Source organism: Plutella xylostella, chromosome 28 (assembly GCF_932276165.1).
Source record: "Plutella xylostella chromosome 28, ilPluXylo3.1, whole genome shotgun sequence".
Lineage (NCBI taxonomy): Eukaryota > Metazoa > Arthropoda > Insecta > Lepidoptera > Plutellidae > Plutella > Plutella xylostella.
Genome location: NC_064008.1, coordinates 8,226,819 through 8,251,273, shown reverse-complemented (window position 1 = coordinate 8,251,273; position 24,455 = coordinate 8,226,819). Strand labels below are relative to the sequence as shown.

Below are 24,455 nucleotides of genomic sequence, written 5' to 3'. Positions count from 1 at the left end.
GTGGCTCTCGTTGCAGTGATATTACGGATAGCTGATTGCTAATGTGTCGATGGTGGTTCGGTAGCAGAGCGCTTGTCCCGGCCGGCCGAGGCGGAGCGCAAGCGCGGCGGCGCGCGCGGGGCGGCGCGGCGCGGCAGCGGCGCGGGGAGGGAGCGCGGCGGCTTGCGGGATACACGCGCTGGGGTGCGAACGTGACAATGTCATATAGGTTCATCATTTGTAATTAGGTGTCTAGCATTTAACGCACATATGCCTCTTTTAATGTTAGTATATCATTGCACACAAGCCAGCAGACGTGTAGAACTTCAAAGGATCTTATTAATCCTATAGCTTATTTGACCTGCAACCTTCAGCAGATTTGCAGAAAGGGGGAAGCTCTTTGCTACCTAACTACGATGGATCGTATACAATATCAATCAACAATCCATAAGCAGCATTGCTTATTGTAACCAGTCTGACATTCTATGAATCTAACAAATATGTGTGCCACATAAGCAACGCTGCACAAAGTACAGGCTGATGATGATGAGGAATGATAGAATAAAGAGTAGTAGAGAATGACAAAAGTTTAGATACATCGCTGATCGCTACAAGTGAAAGAGAAAAACAGGGTATCCAGCAGACAAGCGTTGGAAGATAAAGATAATTAGGCACAGTAGGTAAATCACCATTCCACGTTCCATCGTGCTAAAACATCGTCTCTAACCCGATGTACTTGAAACTTTTCCTACACTGTATTATTTCATATTCTCGGAAAGCTTATCGAGCTCTGCGCAGCGCCTGCGGGGTGAAGGGGGGTGAAAGGGGGAGGGGAGGGGAAAATACATCTATTTTCGTACAGGGACACGTCAATAAGAGAAAATACTGGGTTTACAGTTTGAGAGTGGTAGATTTAAGTTAACCGCCCGAACGCTAAAGAAGGGTGTGTATCTGGGTGTCAGTCTGTAGGATTGAAGCAACGTATCTCAAAAAGGGTTATTAACCGTGCATCGGACAAAACCAAAAGTACTTTAAAAAGAAGTTCAGTTCCAGTCTAACATTTAAAAATTCAAAACATAATGGTTTCCTTTCATCCGCTAATAAAACTCGCACTTGGCTGGGTTTTTATAACTTTTCGGTTTCTTTATTAGCCCTTAGCCCGCTTGATAGATCAAAATCTATCTGGTGTCTACCTTCTGAAATCCTTCTGTTACCGTGAAAACCTATCCTACGTACATAATATACCTGTTGAAAACTGCAAACGCGCATTTCTAGTAAACAACATTTCACAAGCACGCATCGACCGGGCACTGGGGGTCACTCAATACCAACGAAAAACGAAGTCTCAGAGCGCTGCGCGAGCCACGACTCTATCTCGTTGTCAAAGTACCGATTGCACGACAGCTCTCGTTCGTTCGTTTTTGTCAGTATAGAGTAACCCTCGTGTTTCTCATCAGCTTTGTCCGCGAGAGCCTTTGTGAGGCTCGCTTTGTAATGCCCCCGCTTTGACCTGCGCAGAATTAAATGGACGCTGCACAAAGCCTGAATTTCCTATGTCTATAAACGTAGGTGCCTACAGAAAACACTTTGATCAAAATGAAATAGTGTACAGCGAACTTGCTAGTATAATGGCAGATTTCGATAAAGTTACTATTGAACAAAATCGGAACCACTTGTTGTCTGTCGAAAAAGAGATTGTGCTCATGACTGTAATCCCCGAAGGGGTAGTCTCTAGTAATCAGAGGTGACTCGCAAGCAAGTCACCCGTTTTTAGCTGTACATTTGTACTCATGTCGCGAGCCGTATCGCCGTAAAAGAGATTGAAAATGGCCAAAAATAAATTTATTGAATAGAAATGGTAGGAAATCTATGGAATTTTCAGTAGATGAGAGAATTTTTTCCTCAAAATTCACTGTAATGTATTATAATACAACACAGGAGGTAGATTGTGCCACATAGAGATCTATAGTATCTGTCAACCTCTCTAGAACTAACACGTAATATGTACGGTGGCCTGCGCCTAAAAGTATACAGGCGGAGTTTTTAAAATAGCGATCTCAAGCTCACATGCTGCTCAAGCACATCCACATAAACACCACTGCTACACACATCACACACAACACGTCCCCGGATTTATAGCATATGGAGCTAGTCCCTTCATCATCAGGGATCGCTATTTTAAAAACTCCGCCTGTATACTTTTAGGCGCAGGCCACCGTACTTTTATACAAAACAAGTTATTATCTAGTAGCAAATAAATTTTCTCAGAAACTGTGTATCTGTCCTCTATCAATATACTGTGTGGGTGTGCCCTTCGAGAATGAATAGGAGCTTCATTATATGTATTGATTTCTAAAGCTCTCTGTAGGAAAGAAAAGCTCCTTGATTTCAAGGCAAAGCTCTTTCATCTGAGTCTCATTACAATTAGCTTTGAAATACTCTGATTGAAGTATAAATTATACCTCTGTAGATGTAGTAATAGACCTGGTACCTAAAGTTTCTATATCCCCCAGTAATTTTTTTTATTTTTACATTTTCGTGGAGAACCATAACAACTAGAACATATAACAACTAGATGCCATTAACAGGTTCCCGCATATAACACAAAAGTAATGACTGTAAGTAGGAGCAAACAAAAATCCGTGACAATTAAATAAAAACCCAAATAGGTACCTACCCACAATCACATAAAAAACAAAGGGTCTTATTAATTTAAACTAACAGCACACATTTATGAGATGATGTTTCATTGAGGACAAACTGTTGCAAAAAAGATCTATGTCAGAACCAGTAAAGTGTTTGTTAAAAGTTCTACAAGCTCTGATCAGGAATGAGTTTTGTCTGTAGTTGGTTTTTGAGGTGGGTACATTCAATAACGGTTTCAAACGGGTCAGTCGAGGGGGTACTCTTAGTCCTACTTTGGACAGCAATGCCGGACAGTCGATATTACCCTTCACTAATTTGGCTAGAAATAGTACGTCGGCAATCTCTCTGCGATTTTGAAGAGATAAGAAGTGCATCTTGTTTGATTAAAACCAAGAAACCGAGTAAACTTTTTTTGTACTCTCTCCAATCTGTTTATATAGGTTTCGTATTTCGGATTCCTTGCTTGAAGGATTATATGCTATCAATCTATAATGCTAATACTGCTACCTCACTTGGCTATTCATACTTGGTACACCAATCCTTAAATTTTAATCTTATTGCACCAAGAGTTTAGTATGGATCAATAGACATTATAACCAAACTGATACTAAAAGAGCAGAGTAATAATAAAATAATATATCCTGTTTGAATTTTGACCACAGTGGCCAATCTCATTTGAGATCAGCCATCAGTAAGGACTTAGATTATAGTGCCCCAGTACACAGGAGCAGAGTAGTATGGTCCACATTATTACTGAGACTAGACAATACTTAATGTTTCCGGTAGGATCTCTGTCACCTATCCATGCAAGCAAGCGAAATATGGAGCTGTGTCTACACTTTCGTTAAGGAACAGCTCTTGCAGCATAAAAGAATATACCTACCCTACCTATTATAGTAAATAATTTGCCAAAGCCACATATTTTAAATAAAAGCACCATATGTTGAATAGGTTTACCCTCTGCAATACAAGCCGCACAGCCATAGAAGATTCGCCATAGCAACAATTAAACAGTTTTATTAGTTAAGAGCCATGCAATGGTAGTCAGCCAAGTGAAAACATATTTGAGACTTAAAACACCATTCTTAACATTATTGGGGCGGAATAGTATTTACCAAGAAAAAAAAACACAGTAGCAATTAAAATAACAAATAGTTCAGTGTTATGAGTTAAAAATTAATTGTACTTAAATCTAATTGTAATAATCCTCATTGAACAATGAACAGGTGTCCCTGGACTAGCTTGACCTATTGTAGACTATTATTTGACCCCCATATAATATATAATGTATTTATGTTGGAGTATCTTTAATAAGAACTTACGTGATAAATCTGATGGTATGTCGTCTTCTTCAGCACTACCCATCATACATTTATTCCACCATTAAAAACTTCGAGCTTTTAAAGCTTTTGTTAAAAAACATAGACTTGAAATAACATTTGCCACATATAGAGGAACTAAGAGTGATAAAAACAATATTTGTGTTAAATTAATGTGCAAAACTTGAAAGCTCACAACAAATCATAGTTATGGTTGCAAAGCAAGCAAGCTGTGAATATTTTGTGTGAGAAAAATACAATTTAAAGCTACATGAACTAACTTCACTCTGCTCTTGCAAACAGAATCAATACCCATTACAGCCAATGAGAACTATGATCTACTTCACAGTGAAGTTACACATAGATGTATATATGGATACTAGGTACATAAAAGCTCTATCTTAACGCGGATGTGCGAAACCACTCCTAGATCACCGCCCACGAAAATTGTAGCTACATTTCGGTTTAAAAAATTATGTTTTTTAAGACTCACCTGGGTTATCGACGGGAACATGGAAAGCCACCACGTTCCTAGCTTCCCGGCCTTCCTCCTGCACCAACTGCCTCACTTCTTCCATGCTCTAAGAGCCACAAAAGCCTGACGATCAGACAAAAACAAAGAGGTGATCGCACATTGACTAATAAGAACTGTTATTTCGAACATGGATCCAGAGATCACGCACCGCGCACATAGGAAACGGGGACGGAACTAAAAAAACGCGTAAAATTATTTAAAAAGGGTAAATAAATTAAGTTTTTTCCCAATTCAAATGAAAAATAAATTGTTGGTATTTTTCATAACAATTCGCGCGTTTGACATATCAACAATTGGTGTTGCTATATGGAAAAACATACTTTTGACAGCGTTGTCTATACTTTCCAAAGATCTTCGACGAAGCTCAGAATAATAACATCCTCGCTATTTAACCAAAAAGTTACTGGTTGTTGTTTTTGTTATTAACGATTATTTTCATTAAATTTCTGCTGTAACAAATAATAATATCAGTAGTATTATGCTATGCATCTAAATAATAATAAAGAAATACAAAAATAAAACACCTAACTAATAGTAATTATACATGGCACTGCCAGCGCGACGCACACACAATTATTTTTGTGAACTGATTTTATGTCTACCCGCAGATATCGGTGCGGCTTGGCCGCTTTGTACTACTGTTGCGATGTACCATATTTCTATTTATTTTAGCAAGTAACTTTAGTAGTGAATAGATATTACCAGTAAATAGATTAAGATTAAGTATGTAAGTAGTTTATAATGAGAGCATGTCTGCCGATAAACTGTTTTAACAGTTTGGCGGAATATTTGTGTATTTTTCGAGTTTATTATGATAAAATAAAATTTTAAAAAATCAATCTATCAATCAGCTATAATACAAATCCGTGGATTGGCGCGCCTGTGAATGGGTTGGTGGGTGCGGCTGGCGGCCCGGGGCGCGGGCAAGACGCGAGCGCCACGAGAGTAGTCCTAATATGTTCCTTGTGCAAGGGTCGTAAAGTTTACAATCGATTGGACTGTTACTCGGGGCTCGTGTAGTGTGTGGGCGATGGCAGATTTGTCCACGGAATGGTACGGCCCGGGGCTCGGCTCGCTGTGCGTGAAGTGAGTGGGGTGCTTTACATTATGCCTGTGAAACTAACATAGGTTAATCTGAAGGTTCCAATAATTCCATAGACAATATGTTTATCGGTAAATTACTGCTGTGGCAACATTTTCTTTAGTGATGTCCTAAACCGATTCTACTTTTTCGATTCGAATATAAAATCATCAAGGAATATGATTTATCTCTATGGTCGTTTTCTAAAACAGGAAAATGACTGTGTTAGATCCACCATTAGTTCTTCTAACTGCCAGTTTCAATAACTTTTTCTCCGATGACTGGTAGTTACTTTTATAGTGCCACAAACTTACCTGTTCCGGTGAGAGCTCACGTAAATGTCTAATATTTCTTGATTCTATAAGATTTTGAGTTAGCCTGTAGTGGTTATTCACCCTTGCGGTTTTAATGAACCCATCTAATCTATATGAATGTATAATTCATTGGTAAGTTATGAGATATGGATCAATTTAGTTCCCTCTCACCGGAACAGATAAGTTTGTCGCACTATATACGATTTTGACAGGTTTTTTGTGTCAAAATTGTATGGAAGTACCTAAGTACCAGTCATCGGTAGACAGAGTTATTGAAACTGGCAGTAAGTAGCCTTGGACCCCAGTTGAAAAACCCCGCATAAAAACAAATTTTGAATCTACAAGCAAATGAACATCGTGGCTCACTCTTGCATTGAGTTAGTTCAGAACATGTTTATTAACCACCGACAAATATTTTACTGTAAAACATAAATTAAGGTCTAGGTGTACTTTGATAACATTATTAATATTGACTTACCTACTTACTAACTGAGGGAAAAATATCTTATCAAATTTAATTTAGGGGCCACATACTCTTAATGGTAATGCCCAGTATAGGCAAAATCCCCAAATTCTGGTTTGTGTTTGCAGTTCTACCTTATGATGTAAGCAGGTTCTTTAAATAATAGAAATCTAAACGGTCCCGCTCCATACCCATTCACGATCCTAATATTTATCAACTCCATGGTCTCAGAATAATATTTAAATATCGTTTTGAAAATATTAATCGAGTAGTAGAATCTCATGTATCGAATTTATATTTTCACGCACCCCATCACTAGTTATTTTAGTTCTTTTCGTTATCAAGCAAGATGGCGGACCAGGTACGTGCCGAGTTTCTGCTGAAATAATTTAAAAAATCAGTGTTTAGATGTCCAAATTTCATTAAATTTACAGTTAATTACGTTTCTTAAGTGATAAAATTAATTAAGAGTTAGTTCTAAAGTGCATGAAGTGAAAAGTGATAGCGTTTTGTCGCTCCCACGTGGGGACGATACTCCGGGTGTTTAAATCGAATTTCTATTAAGTTCCCGTATATTTGCATATATGCACATGAGTTCAATCTAAAAATGATGATTCCAAACGTGTTTTTAATTACCGCGCCGGTTAAAATGCAATGTTTTTACCAAAATGTTTATAGGTTAGTTTACTGTCAAAACTCTCGGTCCATCGCTTGGTTTTATGGTTTTCTATCGGTATACAATGATGATACCCACACGACGGTCTTCCGATTACCAAATGACGATAATCGTGTTCAACCCAAACTCTGATTATACCAGGAAACTATAAACCCTTGTAGTTAGTCAACTCTTACGACCTTATCCTTAGCAAATACTAATGTAACTTGGGCTTGCAGACCGAACGCTCGTTCCAAAAGCAGCCAACAATATTCTTGAACCGCAAAAAGGGGATCGGCATCAAGAAGAGCCGCAAGCCAGTCCGCTACCACAAGGATGTTGGTCTCGGGTTCAAAACCCCGAGAGAGGTAAACAGCATGACGTGTGAAATAATACCAGTTTGTTTTTCTTTTTTTCTATAGACAGAGAAAGCGTATCAGAAACAACCTACGGTGTTCCTGAACCGTAAGGGGGGGCTGAAGAAGAAGGACATGAGACACTCTAAGAGTGTCGGTCTCGGTTTCAAGACTCCTCGTGAGGTTTGGCTCGTTGTTGATTCCAGCTTGGGAAGGTGATCTGGTGTCGGTGGTGGCTGCAGCCTTGTCTTTGTGGGATATTTGTGTCTACTGAAGCAGTAATTTTGTTAATTTAATAATTTGGGACAGATTTAGAATTGTTTATTGATAATTATTCATTACATGTCAATATTAAATATAACAGTAAAAGTGACAGAATTTCTATAAATTAAATTGAAATGAAATGGTTACTGCTTCGGTATGATACTGCTTGGTCAATGTTGGTTATGGTTATTGGGAAGTTCTCACAATGCTTATGCTATTGTGAAAGCTTAAGAAATCCAGGTATGGTTGCATGTTATTTTTAAAACATACCTACAGTTAACTAATATTTAGTTGATAAGACCTTTTCATCAACATACTAACTACTGTTGTACAGTCTTAAGTTAATCATTGTAAACTGTATAGGTATGTCTGACCATTTTGTACATAACCACTAAATTCACACCATTTATAACTAACAAAATATAGGGAAAGGGATGTCATTCAGATTCATTACTTGGTATTTGGGTCATAATAAATCATTCAGCATGATTATTCAATGTTATTCGTTTAAACTTCATCATGTTATTAGTTTACACACTATTTACTTGTAAATATCGCTCACCTTGTCTGTATTATGAAAAGGGTTTATATTTATTACAGTTCGCCTCATATTGTTCATGGTCTAAAGTTCATACATTAGGAAAAACTATTTTAGTGTGTAAAAACAACTCCAATATCAAAATGATGATATCCAACGACGGTCTTCTGACAAAACCAAATGACGATTATCGTTTTCTAACCCAAAATCTGATTACAACTAACCCAACAACAATTCAACACCAACCCTCTAACCACTCACTAACCAGAAATTCCCCAACATTCCAGGCTATTGAAGGCACCTACATTGACAAGAAGTGCCCGTTCACCGGCAATGTGTCCATCCGTGGGCGCATCCTGTCCGGAGTTGTGCAGAAGATGAAGATGCAGAGGACCATTGTCATCCGACGAGACTACCTGCACTATGTCAAGAAATACAACAGATTCGAGAAGAGACACAAGAATATGCCCGTGCATCTGTCACCTTGCTTTAGGTAATTATTAAATTTTGTCACCAGCCAATATCACATGTATTCCCCAATAGTTTTTCTTAATAAGTGATGGTGCCTTACTAATTCTGTTGTAGACAAAATGCACCCATGCTATGTTCTGATTTGTTTGAATTATTATTGGGTTCTATCAAATCCAGTTGATCCAGAGGAGTATTTAACTATCTGGCTGATCTGATGACAATTATTTGCAATACATGTCTCTGGTTGTAAAACGAACATGTGTAATATAAAAGGAGAATTCAAAGGTTGTAGGTACATTCCTTTAAAATTAGGTACTTGTAGCTTCTTTTACCAACATCTGCATCATCATCAGCAAACAATCCACTGCTAAAAGTAGGCCTCTCCCAAGGTACCACAACAACAGCCCACTAGATTCTAATGATGATACCCACACGACGGTCTTCCGATTATACCAAATGACGATAATCGTGTTCTAACCCAACATCTGAACAACTTCAACACAAAACTCAACCTCCCATCTTTTGATTCAAGATTTTAATTGTTTTGTTTTCCATTTTCCAGGGATGTGGAGTTGGGAGACATCGTCACCATCGGCGAATGCAGACCTCTATCCAAGACTGTACGTTTCAACGTACTGAAGGTTTCCAAGGGCAAGGGCTCGAAGAAATCCTTCAAAAAGTTCTAAGCTAATAAAATCTAAATCTAACATAAGCATTTTGGTGTTTCATTTATTGGATGGGTTTGGTTAGGTAGGGTCGTCAAAAACAGTCACTTATTATCACGATTTCATCACGCTCGTGGGATTGCCACCTACTACGTCTGATAAGCGCTATTTAATACAAGTAGGTATAATGTGTATACGTGGAATACGCACTATCGCCGGGATGCGGCTAATCCCTTGTGTGTGATGAAATTCTCATAACAAACACCGTAGTGGGATCATGGTTGTAACGACACGAAATTACTCAGAAGTACCTACTATCCTGTGCAGAGTGTATTATCATTATGTTCCTTATATCCCATTTCAAGGGGCCTTCCCCTTCTAACAGAACCCTTATTACATTCGAATGTGTACTATCACCACTGCACGGGTTCGTTTCATCATCGTAACGTAGATAAACGTCACTTTACGACTCCTAACCACCCTCTCAAGAACCGATAGGCTGTATACAGCTGTACCTATGGTTTATAAATATTATCGTCCACTGCTCTCACAGGCCTCAAGGACAGATACAACAACCTACCCTCTGCCTTCCCCATTCATATACTAGCTAGATAGGCACTCAGCGGGCTGGAGGTCTTAGTGGACTCCATTCGACCATTCCTTTACCGCACGGACCGATAGGAAAGTGATCGGGTGTTAAGCATCTATGGCTGACCCTGCTGACTAGACTGCATACTGATAATGACTACACTTAGCTTGTAGAGTTTAAAAACTTTGCCAGTTCCTCTAGTTCTCTTACGGATTAACTCATTTCCCAAAACCCCGAGTACCTATAGCTCGTTTCAAAGCCCGCTGAGCGACTTATCAGAGGACCAGCTCAACCGTAAGTGGCTAATGTCTGAATGTGTTCATCGGTAGGACGCACTGATTGTAGACCTACGTCTTCGGACTTTGTGGAATAGCCGAGGTGAATATAGTGAAGTATTCATACATGTGCCTGTGAGCCACGCTTTCAGCTAGGGTTTCGTTTTTCCCGACCTTTTTCTGTTCCCGGGAAACGGGAAATTTATTCTAGATTTCCCGGGAAACGGGAATTTATTTTAAATGCTTGGTTTTGCTATTTTCGGGTATTAAAAGTCTATTAAAACACTTACAATAATCAAATACCAATACTTTTATCAACAGTCAGATAAATTAACAACCAAAATTATAATGATTTGTTTACTTAACATATTTTTTATGATTAAACAATAACAAACGTATTATACAGTTTGAAAATAATATTATTATGACATATGATTAAAATAGAAAATTAATTACACTTGAGGTAATGATTTAGAAAAATTAATTCATTCAACGATTTATCGCTCAACCTACTTCTTATTTTGGTTTTTTCTATGCTTTACTTAGTAATTTTATAAAAATTAAACGTGGACACAAAACCTAAAAAAACACAAAACATAAAGGGGACATAAAAAAAATAGGACAGGCGTCACACTAGCGTTATCTTTTACATACTCTTTGGTCATATGTAAAAGCCTCAGGTAAAAGCCGATAATTTTTTTGGTTTTAGGTAGGCGGTAGGTCCAACGGTCCAACAGATAAATAAAGATGAAACAATTGAATCAGGAAGAGGTGAAACAAGGTGATGTAGATGAGTCATTTATCTTTGCAATGCAGCTGCGCGAAAACAATAACACGTATGATTTTCCAATAATTTACAACAAAACCGAGTTTCTGATCGTATACGGTAAGCCTGCCGATAAATTTTTTTGGTTTAAGGTAGGAGAAACAGATAAATAATGATGAAAATATAGCATATAATCGATTAAAAATCAAACCCGGGAATGCTATTTTTTTTCCCGGTTTCGGGAAGGACAAATTTCCCGGGAATTCCCGGGAACACAGGAACGAAACCCTACTTCCAGCTCACGTTGACGAACTCATGGTTGGTGTCCTGAACCTCAGAATAATAAAGTAAAACCTTAAATGAACGGACCCTTTTTGATTTTTCTACTCTTTGCCACGCCACCCGTGACCGTTGGTCTGTGTCAAAGTTTGACATCAAAATAAATATGTCCGACTTGTGCTTTTTCATGAAATTCGTTGTTTATTCTACGCTATGATATCTACGTTTTTCTCTAAGCTTTCCTTGAGTAACACAGCAAAAACTCCTGTAGAACTCGCCAAGCCCGCATATATGGACAAAAGTGCAACTTTACAACAGCTCGGATACAACAATGAGAATGATTTGAAAGAGACGATTTATGGTTTGTTTCGTTGTTATTTGAGTGTTTAATCCCACTATTTGTTGTTTTATGTGATTATTAACGTGTGCTGTGGTGTTTTCTAGACTTTTTGCGGACGATACGCGACCCGGAAAAGCCGAGTACCCTTGAGGATCTCAAGGTTATTTATGAGGAGGGAATCTTTGTGAAGGAACCCACGGCCGACAACGTCCCCGTGCTAAGAGTCGAGTATAACCCCACTGTGCCGCACTGCTCGCTGGCGACCCTTATTGGCCTGTGCATCAGGATCAAAATACAACGGTCCATTCACCACCCTGTAAAGCTGGATATCTACATCAAAAAAGGTGCTCACACTACAGAAGATGAAAGTAAGTGTGATATTCCACCTCTTTGCACGATACTTCATGCATCAGCATCCTCATACAGCCCTCACCATGTCACCAGTATCATTTTACAGACCATAATCTTACCAGATTGAACTTTGACCTTTCCTGTCTCTATTGAAGCTAAGGTATTACATCTATTCTGACTGTTATGTTTATTATATACATGTGCTACATATGCTGCATACTAGGGTTTCGTTCCCGTCTTCCCGGGAATTCCCGTTCCCGGGAATTCCCGGGAAATTTGTCATTCTCGAAACCGGGAAAAAAATAGCATTCCCGGGAATTCCCGGGTTTGGTTTTTAATCGATTCTATGCAATATTTTCATCTTTATTTAACTGTTTCTCCCTTACCAACCTTACCTTAAACCAAAAAAAATATATCGGCAGGCTTGTCGTCTACGATCAGAAACTCGGTTTTATTGTAAATTATTGGAAAATCATACGTGTTATTGTTTTCGCGCAGCTGCATTGCAAAGATAAATGACTCATCTACATCGCCTTGTTACCCTCTTCCTGATTCAATATTTTCATATTTATTTATCTGTTGGTCCTACCGCCTACCGAAAACCAAACAATTGATCGGCTTTTACTTATGTGACCAAAGAGTATGTAAAAGCTAACCCTAGTGTGACGCCTGTCATATTTTTTTTTACTTCCCCGTTTTGTGTCCGCTTTTATTTTTTATAAAATTACTAACGCATAGAAAAAAACAAAATAAGAAGTAGGTTGAGCGATAAATCGTTCAATGAATAAATTTTTCTAAAACATTACCTCAAGTGTAATTAATTTTCTATTTTAATTATATGTCATAATAATATTATTTTCAAACTGGTTATTGTTTCATTTACAATTAAGAAAAACAAATGATTTGACATGTTAAACAAATAATTATAATTTTGGTTGTTAATTTATCTGACTGTTGCTTTTTTCTACCTATACGAGTGATAAAAGTATATTGTGTGTAAAGTGATTAAATTGTAAGTGTTTTAATAGACTTTTAATACCCGAAAACAGCAAAACCAAGCATTTAAAATAAATTCCCGTTTCCCGGGAATTCCCGGGAAATCTTGAAAAAAATTCCCGTTTCCCGGGAACAGAAAAAGGTCGGGAAAAACGAAACCCTACTGCATACATACATTTGTTTTGCATTTTAATTCATTTCTGCAGATTTATCTAGCATTATCTGTGTATATTGTTTAAAGTTGATGTATTTTGCACAATCAAACTAAATTATTGAAGGTCAGTTACTATAACTCCATAAGATAGTCACAATATTTTTTATAATATTATCTAAAATGCTTATCAGCAAGGGCAAGACTGTTAGTTCTTGCTCTGCTATGATAATTTAAGCTGTTGGATGGTAAGCATTCTTTATGATAACCAATATTATGCCTATAAATGAAGAAACTATATGAAAATGAAAGATTTATGCTTTCTCATTCTCATCAAAGGGTCTGACAGTACTTTTTCTTACTTCTGCTTTTGTAATGGCTCCAATTTTAATATAGTTACTTTATTCGTAGGAGTTTTTCTATAATTAGCAAAGGTTAGCCCCATAGACCTTGCCATTACCACTGCACAGTGGCGGTGTCGGTAGCTTATTATTTTGTTTGGTAGAGGTGGTTGTCTGATCATTATAGGCTCTTCGTTGCTACAAAAATGGATCTGGCTGTTGTTGAACTTTAATTAATAAGCTACTACATGCTTCAATAGTTATACAATTCTCAAAATGCATGCCCAAAATCAAATATACAATTCTTATGGTTGTTAAATTAAATGTCAATACCCTTTTAGAGGAAAATATTTTAGTGTTTGCTCTTTACATTTTTATAATAAGCGCTATTCAAGTATTAAACTAACATTAGCTTATTTGAAACAGTTCTGATATCCATAAATGTTTAATATTGTCGATTGATAAGTATTTAAACACCTCAGTAAACATGTTTTTGAAGCAGTATTCAGTTTATGTAGGACAGATCATTAATATTCTAAAATATGCATTTTCCTATACAGTTCAATCCACTTGATTTAATATTTTTCAAAACATGAGTAATACAGAAGCAGTAACTAGCTAGACATGTTATTTAAACCTTCAAATGTTTTATACACAGTGTCTCTGCAATGTGAGCGCCTACCCGATTATCACCAGTTCTTTTCTGTTTTATACAGGATGGTCCTTTTTTATAAGTGATTGTCTAAACAAAACAGATTAATAGAGGAAATATAAATTTTCTGTTTTTAACAGAACCTGTCCTGAAATTGCTGGTAATGGTGTCTTCTATTTACCGTGTCGTCTTGATATGTCTGGTAGTCCCTGGGCAGTCAGTGACTGACTAATCCTTTTAACAAAGAGTTTGTTACCAACATGCCTAAAAAGAAATACTAAATAAATTATTTTATTCATATTATTTAAGACATAATAATACATGTATGTATACATACATTTCTATGGTATCTTATCATTGTTTACATTAAACTGGTAATAATTATCTAGTTGCCTTCATCCAATCCAGCTAGATAGATAAAGAGATAGGTTGTTAAACAGCAAAACAATATTTATTTCTAATTATAACTTTGTTTTGTTTCTATAAAATTGATACTTACAATTTACCTCATGCAGGTTGACTGGTACAAAATGCTTTGGTCATAAGTCCACCCGATTGTATGAGATAACTTTACTGTTAATTGTGTATTTAAATATAAATAAAGGACAAACACTGAGTTGCAGAAAGGATCTTTAAGTTAATGTCGGCATTAAATGTATTGTTGCCTTGCTTTGACAGTATACGGACAGAAAGAGACAGACATAGATTTAATGTCGACATTAGCTTAAAGTCCCTTTCTGCAACTCGGCATATGTGACCAATTTTTTTTAAGAAACATAGTCCATGCTGAGAAATATTTTTACCCCTTGAATTAGAAAGGCAGGATCCTGATTTATTCATTATTGATTAGTTAATTACCTCTAGCTTTGAATAGTAGCTCTGAAACGGTAGTGGACACTTATCTCTTTTGTTGACTATAGAAGATACCTTGATTATAGTTTGCTAATTATTAGCTCTTATAAGGGAATAAACTTTATTAAGACAATTATAATACTTAGAAGTGTCCAATACTAATATGATGCATAGGTTTCATACAAAGTAACAGGTCTTATCACCACACTTAATTATTTTATAACTAATCAAAGTGTGATGTATGTAACTCATAACCACTTATGACATGTTATAAATAACATTTTATGTCATAGTTGTAGTCTTTGACCTGGATATTGAACTTTTTCTAGTAAATAATGTGTAGATAAAATTGTAAATAAAATGTACAACTCTGCAATATATGGTCCTACTTATTATGCATACGGAGGCATTTTAAAACAGTTGAAATAAGCATTTCAAGCCAGTGCTAGTTAGGTGTTGTGTGAAAGAAATTGTTTTAAAAGTTTTAATTCACCATAATATTCACTTCAATATGTTTGCTAAAGAAATACTCCTTCATTAATATAATGTTATAATTATAGTGATGGCAAACATCTAATGATTCACTGTGCAAATAGATATTCTATTAGTGTTGTTTTAGTTCCGTCTTCACATTGTAGTAGAATTCCATTGGACAGTAAATAAGGTATTCATATTTTATTCAAACAATTATTATGTTGATTCAAGCAATTTGTATGTAGCATGCTAAAGTATGTATGTTTAGTGTTTATACCTACATTTATTTTGTTTATGTATTTACTTTTCTGAAATCAGATATATCTAAGAACTAGTAATTGGTATATTAAATAGATATTCTTAACATATTTACATGTGCGTCTCCACTGCCCACACTTGTTTCAATTAATGGTTATTCTAAATATTCGCCCCTAAACTTGGTCCAATTGTTGACAAACGTCTGGAATATCTCAGGCTGTCTTATCCGCCATCACCATCATCAGCACGTAACCATCCACTGCTACCTAGAGCATACCTAGACCTCTCCCAAGGAGCTCCAAAACATTCTTACCTCATCTAACCACTATGGGCTATCTGGTATCTGTGTAAGTTCTTCAATCCAGTGGGCTTCCTCAGCTCCCAGCTTCCTACTTTACCATTACCTCTGATTTGATCTTCACTCATCTCATTTACCCCACTGGTCATTGGTTCATCCGGCAATACCTAACGCAAAATATTTACTTTCTGTTCCAGTCAACAAGCAGATCAACGACAAAGAGCGCATCGCAGCCGCGATGGAGAACCCGAACTTGAGGAGCCTGGTCGAGAACTGCATCGCAGACGAGGAGTGAACGCGTCCAAAACTGTTCATCCGTCCCATTAACTGTTCATAGACATTTCATTTCATTACAATGGCGCCTGACGCGGTGTTTTCTAGTGTGTCCGACAAGAACGAATTCACGAAATTCGCCAAGTTTCTAGCTTATAAGGGAGTGCAGGTTATAGTGGAGTCTCGAAAGGGGCAGAAGATCGAAGCGAACAGCAAACCTCAAAGCGCAGATTCGGACTGGTTCAACCTCCAAATACCGGATTCTCCAGAGGTGAACCAGGCGACCAAGAATGCTTTGCCGTCAGACAAGATATTGGAGACGTTCAAGTCAGAATTGCACGTGGAAATCAGCGTGCAGACTGAAGATGGAGACGAAATGGTGCTAGAGCTGTGGACTTTCGGTCTTGACGAGACCCAGTTTGATCCCACACTGAAAGCCATGAATACGGTGTATTTCCGAATGGGGATCCTGCTGAAATCCTTAATAGCTATTACAAGGATCACACCAGCCTACCATCTGTCAAGGCAGCAGAGAACAGAGTCATTCACAATATTCTACAGAGTCTACAGCGGTGAACCTAAGAATAAGTTGCTTGGGGATTCAGTGAAAAGGGTACAAGTGGGAATTCTAAGGACCCCAAGAGGCGGTATCAAGTTTTCCGTCGCATACAGAACTGACTTGTCCATATCTCCAAACAGATCGCACAAAAACGACTCGTTGCTGCTAAAAAGCGACCATTTCGAGTTGAGTCCTAAGCACATAATCTTCGATTCGAAGAGGAAACGGGAAGTTAAGGAGAAATCTCCTATAGACTTGAACAAGCCGTTGAGGCTAGCGGCTTTTGTGGACGAAGAGTTGATTCAGAAGGTTTTCGATGAGTTTTTCGAGAAGTTTCCGATACCGAAATGCAAGACGCACTACCCGCCTAAGATAGAAAAGCCGATAGAGAGCAAGAGCACGCAAGAACTCGACATAAGCGTGTTGTCGAAAAGCCCAACTTCCTTCGAAATGCCTCCGAAGAAATTCGCTGGATTCCGAAGCGAAAATGAACCACCACTAAAGCTGTTATACTTCCCTTTTGCAGACAGACACCCTTTGAGGGAACTCGCAGAGTTTTACAAAGACCTATTCAACGCACCACATTTAAAGTTAGTTGAGGACTTAGAGCGGTCCAAGTCGAAAAGTCCAAGCGGTGATGGTATAGAAGTAGACATGGTGACGTCCAGTGAAGATTTGACGAAAGACTTGGTGATGTATGAGAATTCCGTTCAGGAGTTTGATGACTTGTTGGCTGATATGTGTAGGTCTGCCGAGTGGAGCGGTGGCAGTTAAATTGGGCACAATTTCTGAACTGATTGTGTGGAGTTTTGGATTTGTCTATGCTTGGTATTGGTTTCTTATTTATTTGTTTGTGTATCTTTTGATATGTTACGTTAGTGTTTTGTTTATAACGTTTAATCGTGGAGTTTTAACGATGTAGTAATGTAAAAGTAAATACAATTTTATGAGGCAAATTGAATTAAATTCTACACAATCAGTTCTATAAAGTTAAGGTATGGGTATAGACTGAATTTGTAAAGGCTAATAATGGAAAAACATGGAATGAATTTGCTATAACTGTGTCTAATGTAAATAGTTTTCTATTATATTACGAGTATAATGAAATGATACATACAAGTATGTTTATCAATGATCAATATTCTCTATTGAGCTATACAATGATACGAATGTTATGAATTAGTCATATCGTAGGCCAAATTATATTGTTAAATGGATTGTTGCTTTATGCATAGCTTTTTCATATTAAAGTTCTGTAGATTGTTGAAGTTTTGTTCAATAATGTTGGGAGTTATAACTTCAGGAGTTATAAGTGTTTTAATTTACAAATCTTGCTTTCATTTGTTAGGAATTCATCGCCACACTAACATAAATTAGGGACGGACAGCTCAATAGCTATCTATGGACTTTTGTACCTTCTCAAACTAATCAATTGTCATGTTTTTGAGTTTGACAAGGTACTAGTTACAGTTCCCCAAAATTGATAATGCACATAGAAATCTTCGTCATTGTTCGGCAACGGTCGTATTCCCGAGCGTTAGAAAACTATTATGTATTTAGAGTGGTTAAGTGCATTTTCTTCATGAAATTTTAGTAGAATTATGTAATTCGTGCTAAAAGAGATAATTGATTTATGAGTAACGAAATTTGATTCGATAATTCATAATATTCCATAATATTAAATTTTTCTTCGAAAATGTTACAGTAGGTACTTTTCAAGTGTCTTACTGAAGCTGATGTAAAGATGGATGAAAGAAGGTTTGAATAACACAAGGTTTATATTATAAGGAGAAATGGATTTCAAACACAGGTTTATATAAAAAAATTTAAATCTCAGTTCAAAAGTATTTACAGCACTGATTATTTCACATTAATAAAAATGTTTACATTAAAATCTCAGTTCAAAAGTATTTACAGCGCTGATAATTCACAATAATATTACAATTACAAACTTGGTCTTTTGGGTGTGGCTTTATTGGCAAAGTGAAGTCTATCAATGTGACGCATATTTTATTCTTAAATGTGCCTCATAATATGGCATCGTCAAAAATAATTAAAGTTGAAATTAAATTCACATTTGAAAAAAATAACAAGAACGATGTGTAATTGCAGCTCTTTATAATTCCACAAAAGTAATATTGATCTTGACCTTGAGACCCTTGACTGATCGGTGACAACCACCGACCGCCCAAATTGTTTTCGATTATGTGTCACATGATATTGACTACTATTTCTTTCGAACAAGGATCAAAATGCAAGACGCTTTGTTTAAGGCACTGATTCGGGTGTTTCCGGGAATACGACAGTTTGCGAAGATTTGCATGCGCATTATTAATATGGGAGAACTGTACTAGAGTGTATATGGAGCTGACTGTACATTTATATAAACATGAAATCTAACTTGGGTTCTAAAATGCAGTTTATACTGCATAAATTTTTACTTGGTACAAAAAGTTAACAATCTATCTATCACACACAAATAAAAACAACAACAGTTCAGTTAAGTATAGCTAAAATACAAATTATAATAAAAACAACTCCTGATGTTATTCCCATCATATTATATACGAAATATTAATTATGTAACTAATAAAAATGTACACTGTGTTGAATTTGGGAAACGTTTTGTATACAAAGCCTAATAATTATTATTTGTGGCATTTTGATGTTTAGAGAAACTGTACATATTTATAGCTTAGAATATAAATACTATGATGGCCTTGCATTCATCTTTGTCATTAAACCTGTAAATATATAGATTTAAATCCATATTCAATCAATAGCATAGAATCGTTTTCTACATAAAACATCTGGAAAAAAATTAACTATATTTTGGTCTTTTACATGACTAATTGGTGAATTAATATGTTTACAATCACATCTGCATTGTCATATAAAACAGTAAGTATTTCGATATATTCAAATTTGGCATTCAAATTTCGATTTTAAATCTGTGTAATAAAGGTTAAACTGCAAATCAATCTGTTCCATATGAAACAGTTTATAATAATTTATGGTTAATTTATTTTATTGGACACGTATATTCCTATAACGGTACAAAATTATAATTTTAGTAGTAGTTCAGTTTTAATTTCTTTGCTCATATTATAATTATGTAGCTTTAGTACAGAACTGATGGTCTAAATAAATTTTATGTCTTTATTTTAGTATTTTCAATATCAACCTAAACTATAGCAAAATCTGAACCAAGCAACTACTTATGTACTCTAGATCAAGTAGCAACATATAAATAATAAAAAACAACAATAGAAAACACTTCAGCATAGTTTATTGAAACTTAGAGCTCATAATATTTACAGAACTTAGCAGCTAAAGTCTAAAACTAAAGTACTAGAAATGCGCAGTCAGTCGGTCTACCTCGTACAAGTCTGCTTGAATCTCTTCCACTTTTGTTCCAATCTTCTTGGCAATCTGAAATTAAATAATACAATCGTTGGTTATCTAATGTAGGCTTGTAATATTTCTGCTAAAACAAGGTTTTTAAAAATAGGGTGCATGAAAGGAGCCTTCCTGAATGACTTATCAACTGCGCGCAGTCTAGGCATAGTCTAGTCTGCTTTCACCACATTGAAAAACCTTACGGTGGTCCCTGGTTCGATTCCCGGTCGGGGCAGGTATATGTTTACGATGCCTAAAGCTCGCTCCATACTCTCTACGAGAGGTTTTATCTCGGTTCTCAACAAAATTATTCACTATTAAACTCCTGCTGCCGAGCTGCCGAATAGGCCCTCTACACTCTTATAGTCTGGAGCGAGCTAAATAATAAGTATTCTCACCTCTCTCTGGTCGGGCGCGGGCATGGCCTGGTAGAGGCTGACCAGGTCGCCGTCGAGGATGCCGCGGGCTGCGCCGCCGCCCAGCGGCTTGCGAGCCGTCTTGTACGTACTGGAACAGAGAAAGAGATCAAATGTTAGTATAATTAACGTAAATAGATGAAAAATTACATAAGTTAAAGGTAAATTTATTTATTTATTTAATAATTTATTGCAAAAATATTCAAAATAAATTCACAAAAGGTGGGATTAATGCTAAGAGAGTTTTCTACCAGCCAACATATAAGAGGTACAGGAAAACTAGTACAAAGATGTGCAAAAGTGGTATGAGTGTGAGTAGTCAGCCGAGAGGGAATGACTGAGGGTCATTCTGAACAAATTTTGCAAATTCTAAAAGTATGTAGGTAGCTCAGAATAACCGCGGTATTCTATTCTATTAGTGCAAACATGGATTATTCCCAGATACTGATGACAACATACTACATTTTCGTATGCAAATCATGAGTGTAACAAGTGTAACTATAGATACCGGCACTAGTTCGTCATCACTTTCTTCAAAATCAGCAGCCTTCAGTGTGTTTAAATATGTGAAAACATGTAATATTCGCTAATATTGATGACCAGTGTAATGTATGTAAGTATAAATACCGGAAAGCCCGTGGATTCAACCCGGCGTGGTGGCGGCAGTAGTTAGTCATCACATTCTGCAACATCAGCAGCCTTCAGTTTTTTTTTTTTTTTTTTCACTTTTCATTTGTTTGCATCATTGCAATCTATAGCAGTGGGCTATAATAAGCAATCTCTTTCTCTACTTTGTATCTCCTTGGGTTGTTGTAGTAGCAGAGTGAGGCCCATTGACCTCCATCCTCCTTTTTTGTTACCATTCATGGGAAGGTTCCACTATAATTTCAGTTCAAGTATGTTCTTTTTCTTAAGTCGTGTAAATTTCGGCGCATTATCTGTTAGCAGTGCTGATGCGAGCTCATTAGGGTGATGGAAAAGTCGTGACTGATAGGTCAGGCTGGCTTTCTTTATTTCTTCTGCCACTGTAGGTATCTTTAAGTCCATATACATGAGATTGTTTGCTATATGCCATGGTATCCCAAGTATCCGTCTCAATGTTTTTGTCTGAAACCGCTCAAGGATGGCAATGTTGGACTTACATGCTGTTCCCCATAATTGGATACCATAGGTCCATATGGGTTTAATAATGGCCTTATAGACCAGAATTTTACATTCTGCTGATAATTGTGACCTGCGTCCTATTAGCCAGTCCATGGATCTCAATCTGCAGTCAAGTTGCTTTCGTTTTGTCCAGATGTGTTTTCTCCAGGTGAGTCTTCTGTCTAGATGCATTCCTAGATATTTTGCATCTTCTGCTTTTGGTATGGGTTGCGCATTCAGGTAGACAGTGGGGCAAGTTTCTCGTCTGAGAGTGAATGTTACATGTACAGACTTGGATTCGTTAGCCTTGATTCTCCATTTGTTGCACCATTTTTCCATTTTATAGAGGGCAGTTTGCAGGTTCTGTGATGCAATTTCTGGGTCTTTGTGACTAGCAAGATAAGCTGTGTCATCAGCAAATGTACCTGCCACTGTTCCTTCTGTCGTAGGGAGGTCTGACGTGAACAGTATATATAGCACGGGACCAAGCACACTACCTTGTGGTATTCCTGATTCTATTGGATATAAGCTGGATAATTCATCATCTTGTCTTACTTGGAAGCATCGGTTGGATAGGTAGGAGTTGAGTACTGAGTAAATGGGGTGTGGTAGTTGGTTCTTTAGCTTGTATTTCAGTCCCAAGTGCCAAACTTTATCAAAAGCTTGGGATATATCCAGAAAGGCTGCTGAACAGTATTCCTTGTTTTCCAGTGATGATGTAATTTCATTTACAAGCCTATGCACCTGCTCTATAGTGGCATGTTTCTCACGAAAACCGAATTGGTGCTGAGGGATTATGTCTACCAGGTAAGGTTTTATTCTTGCTAGTAGCACTTTCTCGAACACTTTCGATATTATTGGTAGCAAGCTTAGTGGTCTATAAGAGGTGGCTTCATTTGGTTGTTTTCCTGGCTTAGCTATCATTAATATTTGTGCAATTTTCCACTGTGCTGGATAATGCCCTGTCCTTAAGATTGTATTGATAATAGTGGTGAGCAGTACTACAGCTTTTCGTGGTAAGCGTTTTAGCATTAATGGTGTTATAAGATCATATCCAGGAGCTTTCTTGATCTTTAGGTTTGACAAGACTCTATGCACTTCCGCTGGCCTGGCTGGTTTTATAGGCCTGGACATTTGGAACGGAGCTGTTATTAGTTCTTTAATTTCTTCGGTGTGTTCTCTTGCTTCATCAGTTGCTGGTTCATTAGGTCTAAATACATTAGCAAGGTGTGCGCCAAATGTGTCTGCCTTTTCTTTGCTGCTTCTAGCCCAGCTCCTATCCATGTTCCTGATGGGTGGAATTGCTAGAGTCGGCTGCTTCAACTTTTTCGTGGCTTTCCATATGGAATTATCTGAGCTGGTGTAGGGTTCAACTTTTGACAGGTATTTTTGGATTGTTTCATTTTTTGATTTCTCTATTAGTACTGACAGATGTCTTGAGGCCCTGTTTAGAGCTCTTTTATCTTCTGGATTTCTAGTTTGATGCCAAACTCGTCTGAGGTTCCTTCTTTCAGTAATCTTTTTTCGAATATTCCAGGGGTAGTCAGCTTGATTGAACGTGTTCTTTACTTCGGGTGTAGCAAGGTACGCAGCTGACACTACTGTGTTGTTCAGGTGCTCTACAGCTCTCTCTATATCTTCCTGACTTTTAAGTGGAATATTGAGTTTTAGATTATCTTCTATATGGCTTTGAAAGGTGGTCCAGTCCGTATGGTTGTTGGTAAGATGTAATATAGTCTCTTTCAGTATTATTTCAGAGCTTAGATTTATTATAATGGGAGAATGGTCAGAAGATAAGTCATCAGCTGGTTGTACTAAGCTGTGTTCTTTCGTGATGTTTCTGGTGATGAAAAAATCTAGTAGATCTGGAATTTTATTTGGGTCTGTAGGCCAATAAGTTGGTTTCCCAGTAGACATGCTATTACAATGGTTTTCAGTTATAGCCTCGTATAGTTGTCTTCCTCTATGTAATGTGAGTCTGGATCCCCAATACACATGTTTCGCATTCCAGTCTCCACCTGCTATGAATTTAGGCCCTAGACTTTTTAGGTATTTGTTGAATTCAGCTTTACATATCTTATGTTTTGGTGGGCAGTACGTTGCTGAGACGGTTATTGGACCTTGGTTAGTCTCCACTATAACAGATGTTGCTTGTAGGAAATCTTTTTCATATTTTTCTATCTCATAATGCTTGATTTTTGAGTTTATAATGACTGCTGTTCCCCCATGTGTATTTCCAGATGGATGGTTAGTTAGGTATGTAGAGTAGGCAGGTATCTTTAAGTAATTCTTTACTGTATATCTTGTTTCAGCTATTAATACTATGTCTAATTTATTTGAGTATATGAATGTTTCTAGTTCTTGTCTTCTATCTGACAATCCGTTGGCATTCCATTCTGCAATTCGAAGGAGCTGGATCATTTGGAGTTGATGACGGTGGTGACTAGATGGATCATACGATCCATTATTTTGTCTAACATTTTTTCGAGGGTTCGTTCAAATCTACTAAACATTGCTTCCATGATCTTTGCAGTGTCACTTGTTTCAGTTGGAGATTGTTGTGTTTGAGGGAAAGTAGCACTACTGCCAGCATTCGACCTTGCAGCTACATTTGCATAAGTTTGTGTGGATGTTGGATGGCTATATCTCATTTGTATCAGATTCTTGTCTACAATTGAGGTTGGCTCTGCTGATTGTTCTTTAATATTATTCTGGGTGTTTGGTTTAGGGTTGCTTTTCTTATATATTTGGTTTTTG

At 37.1% G+C, this 24,455-nt stretch overlaps 5 protein-coding genes across 6 annotated transcripts in view; 3 read left to right on the top strand and 2 right to left on the bottom strand.

Annotated features, from left to right (window-relative positions):
• Window positions 1–4,786, bottom strand: part of LOC105390166 — a 65,905-nt gene extending 61,119 nt beyond the window's left edge. The window contains exon 1 of the mRNA XM_048631205.1: window positions 4,438–4,786. Coding sequence (XP_048487162.1) covers window positions 4,438–4,522 — 85 coding nt within the window. The 5' untranslated portion in view covers window positions 4,523–4,786. The remainder of the gene's footprint in view (window positions 1–4,437) is intronic.
• Window positions 4,787–6,607: 1,821 nt separating this feature from the next.
• On the top strand, window positions 6,608–9,318 carry LOC119690358 (40S ribosomal protein S11). 2 transcript variants are annotated; one of them, XM_048631387.1, is made up of 4 exons: window positions 6,608–6,698; window positions 7,415–7,531; window positions 8,438–8,643; window positions 9,184–9,318. In XM_048631387.1, exons 1-4 carry the CDS (start codon window positions 6,687–6,689, stop codon window positions 9,305–9,307), a joined length of 459 nt encoding a protein of 152 aa, XP_048487344.1. In that variant the 5' UTR covers window positions 6,608–6,686; the 3' UTR covers window positions 9,308–9,318. The 2 variants fall into 2 exon arrangements, with proteins under 2 accessions (XP_048487344.1, XP_037967207.1); XM_038111279.2 differs by lacking the exon at window positions 7,415–7,531 and adding an exon at window positions 7,232–7,360 and having other exon boundaries at window positions 6,672–6,698.
• A 2,021-nt stretch (window positions 9,319–11,339) lies between these two features.
• On the top strand, window positions 11,340–16,244 carry LOC105386821 (MIP18 family protein galla-1). The gene is made up of 3 exons (XM_011557466.3): window positions 11,340–11,556; window positions 11,640–11,903; window positions 16,106–16,244. Exons 1-3 carry the CDS (start codon window positions 11,409–11,411, stop codon window positions 16,201–16,203), a joined length of 510 nt encoding a protein of 169 aa, XP_011555768.3. The 5' UTR covers window positions 11,340–11,408; the 3' UTR covers window positions 16,204–16,244.
• Window positions 16,245–16,263: 19 nt separating this feature from the next.
• Window positions 16,264–18,003, top strand: LOC125488531 (autophagy-related protein 13 homolog). The gene has a single exon (XM_048631446.1). The coding sequence runs from the start codon at window positions 16,264–16,266 to the stop codon at window positions 17,512–17,514; it is 1,251 nt and encodes a 416-aa protein (XP_048487403.1). The 3' UTR covers window positions 17,515–18,003.
• Window positions 18,004–20,012: 2,009 nt separating this feature from the next.
• The window catches only part of LOC105390155 (cleavage and polyadenylation specificity factor subunit 1), a 54,512-nt gene continuing 50,069 nt past the window's right edge, over window positions 20,013–24,455 (bottom strand). Inside the window, exons 31-32 of the mRNA XM_048631447.1 lie at window positions 20,538–20,646; window positions 20,013–20,172 (exon numbers count right to left, since the gene is read on the bottom strand). Of these exons, the coding sequence (XP_048487404.1) occupies window positions 20,092–20,172; window positions 20,538–20,646 (190 nt within the window). The 3' untranslated portion in view covers window positions 20,013–20,091. The remainder of the gene's footprint in view (window positions 20,173–20,537; window positions 20,647–24,455) is intronic.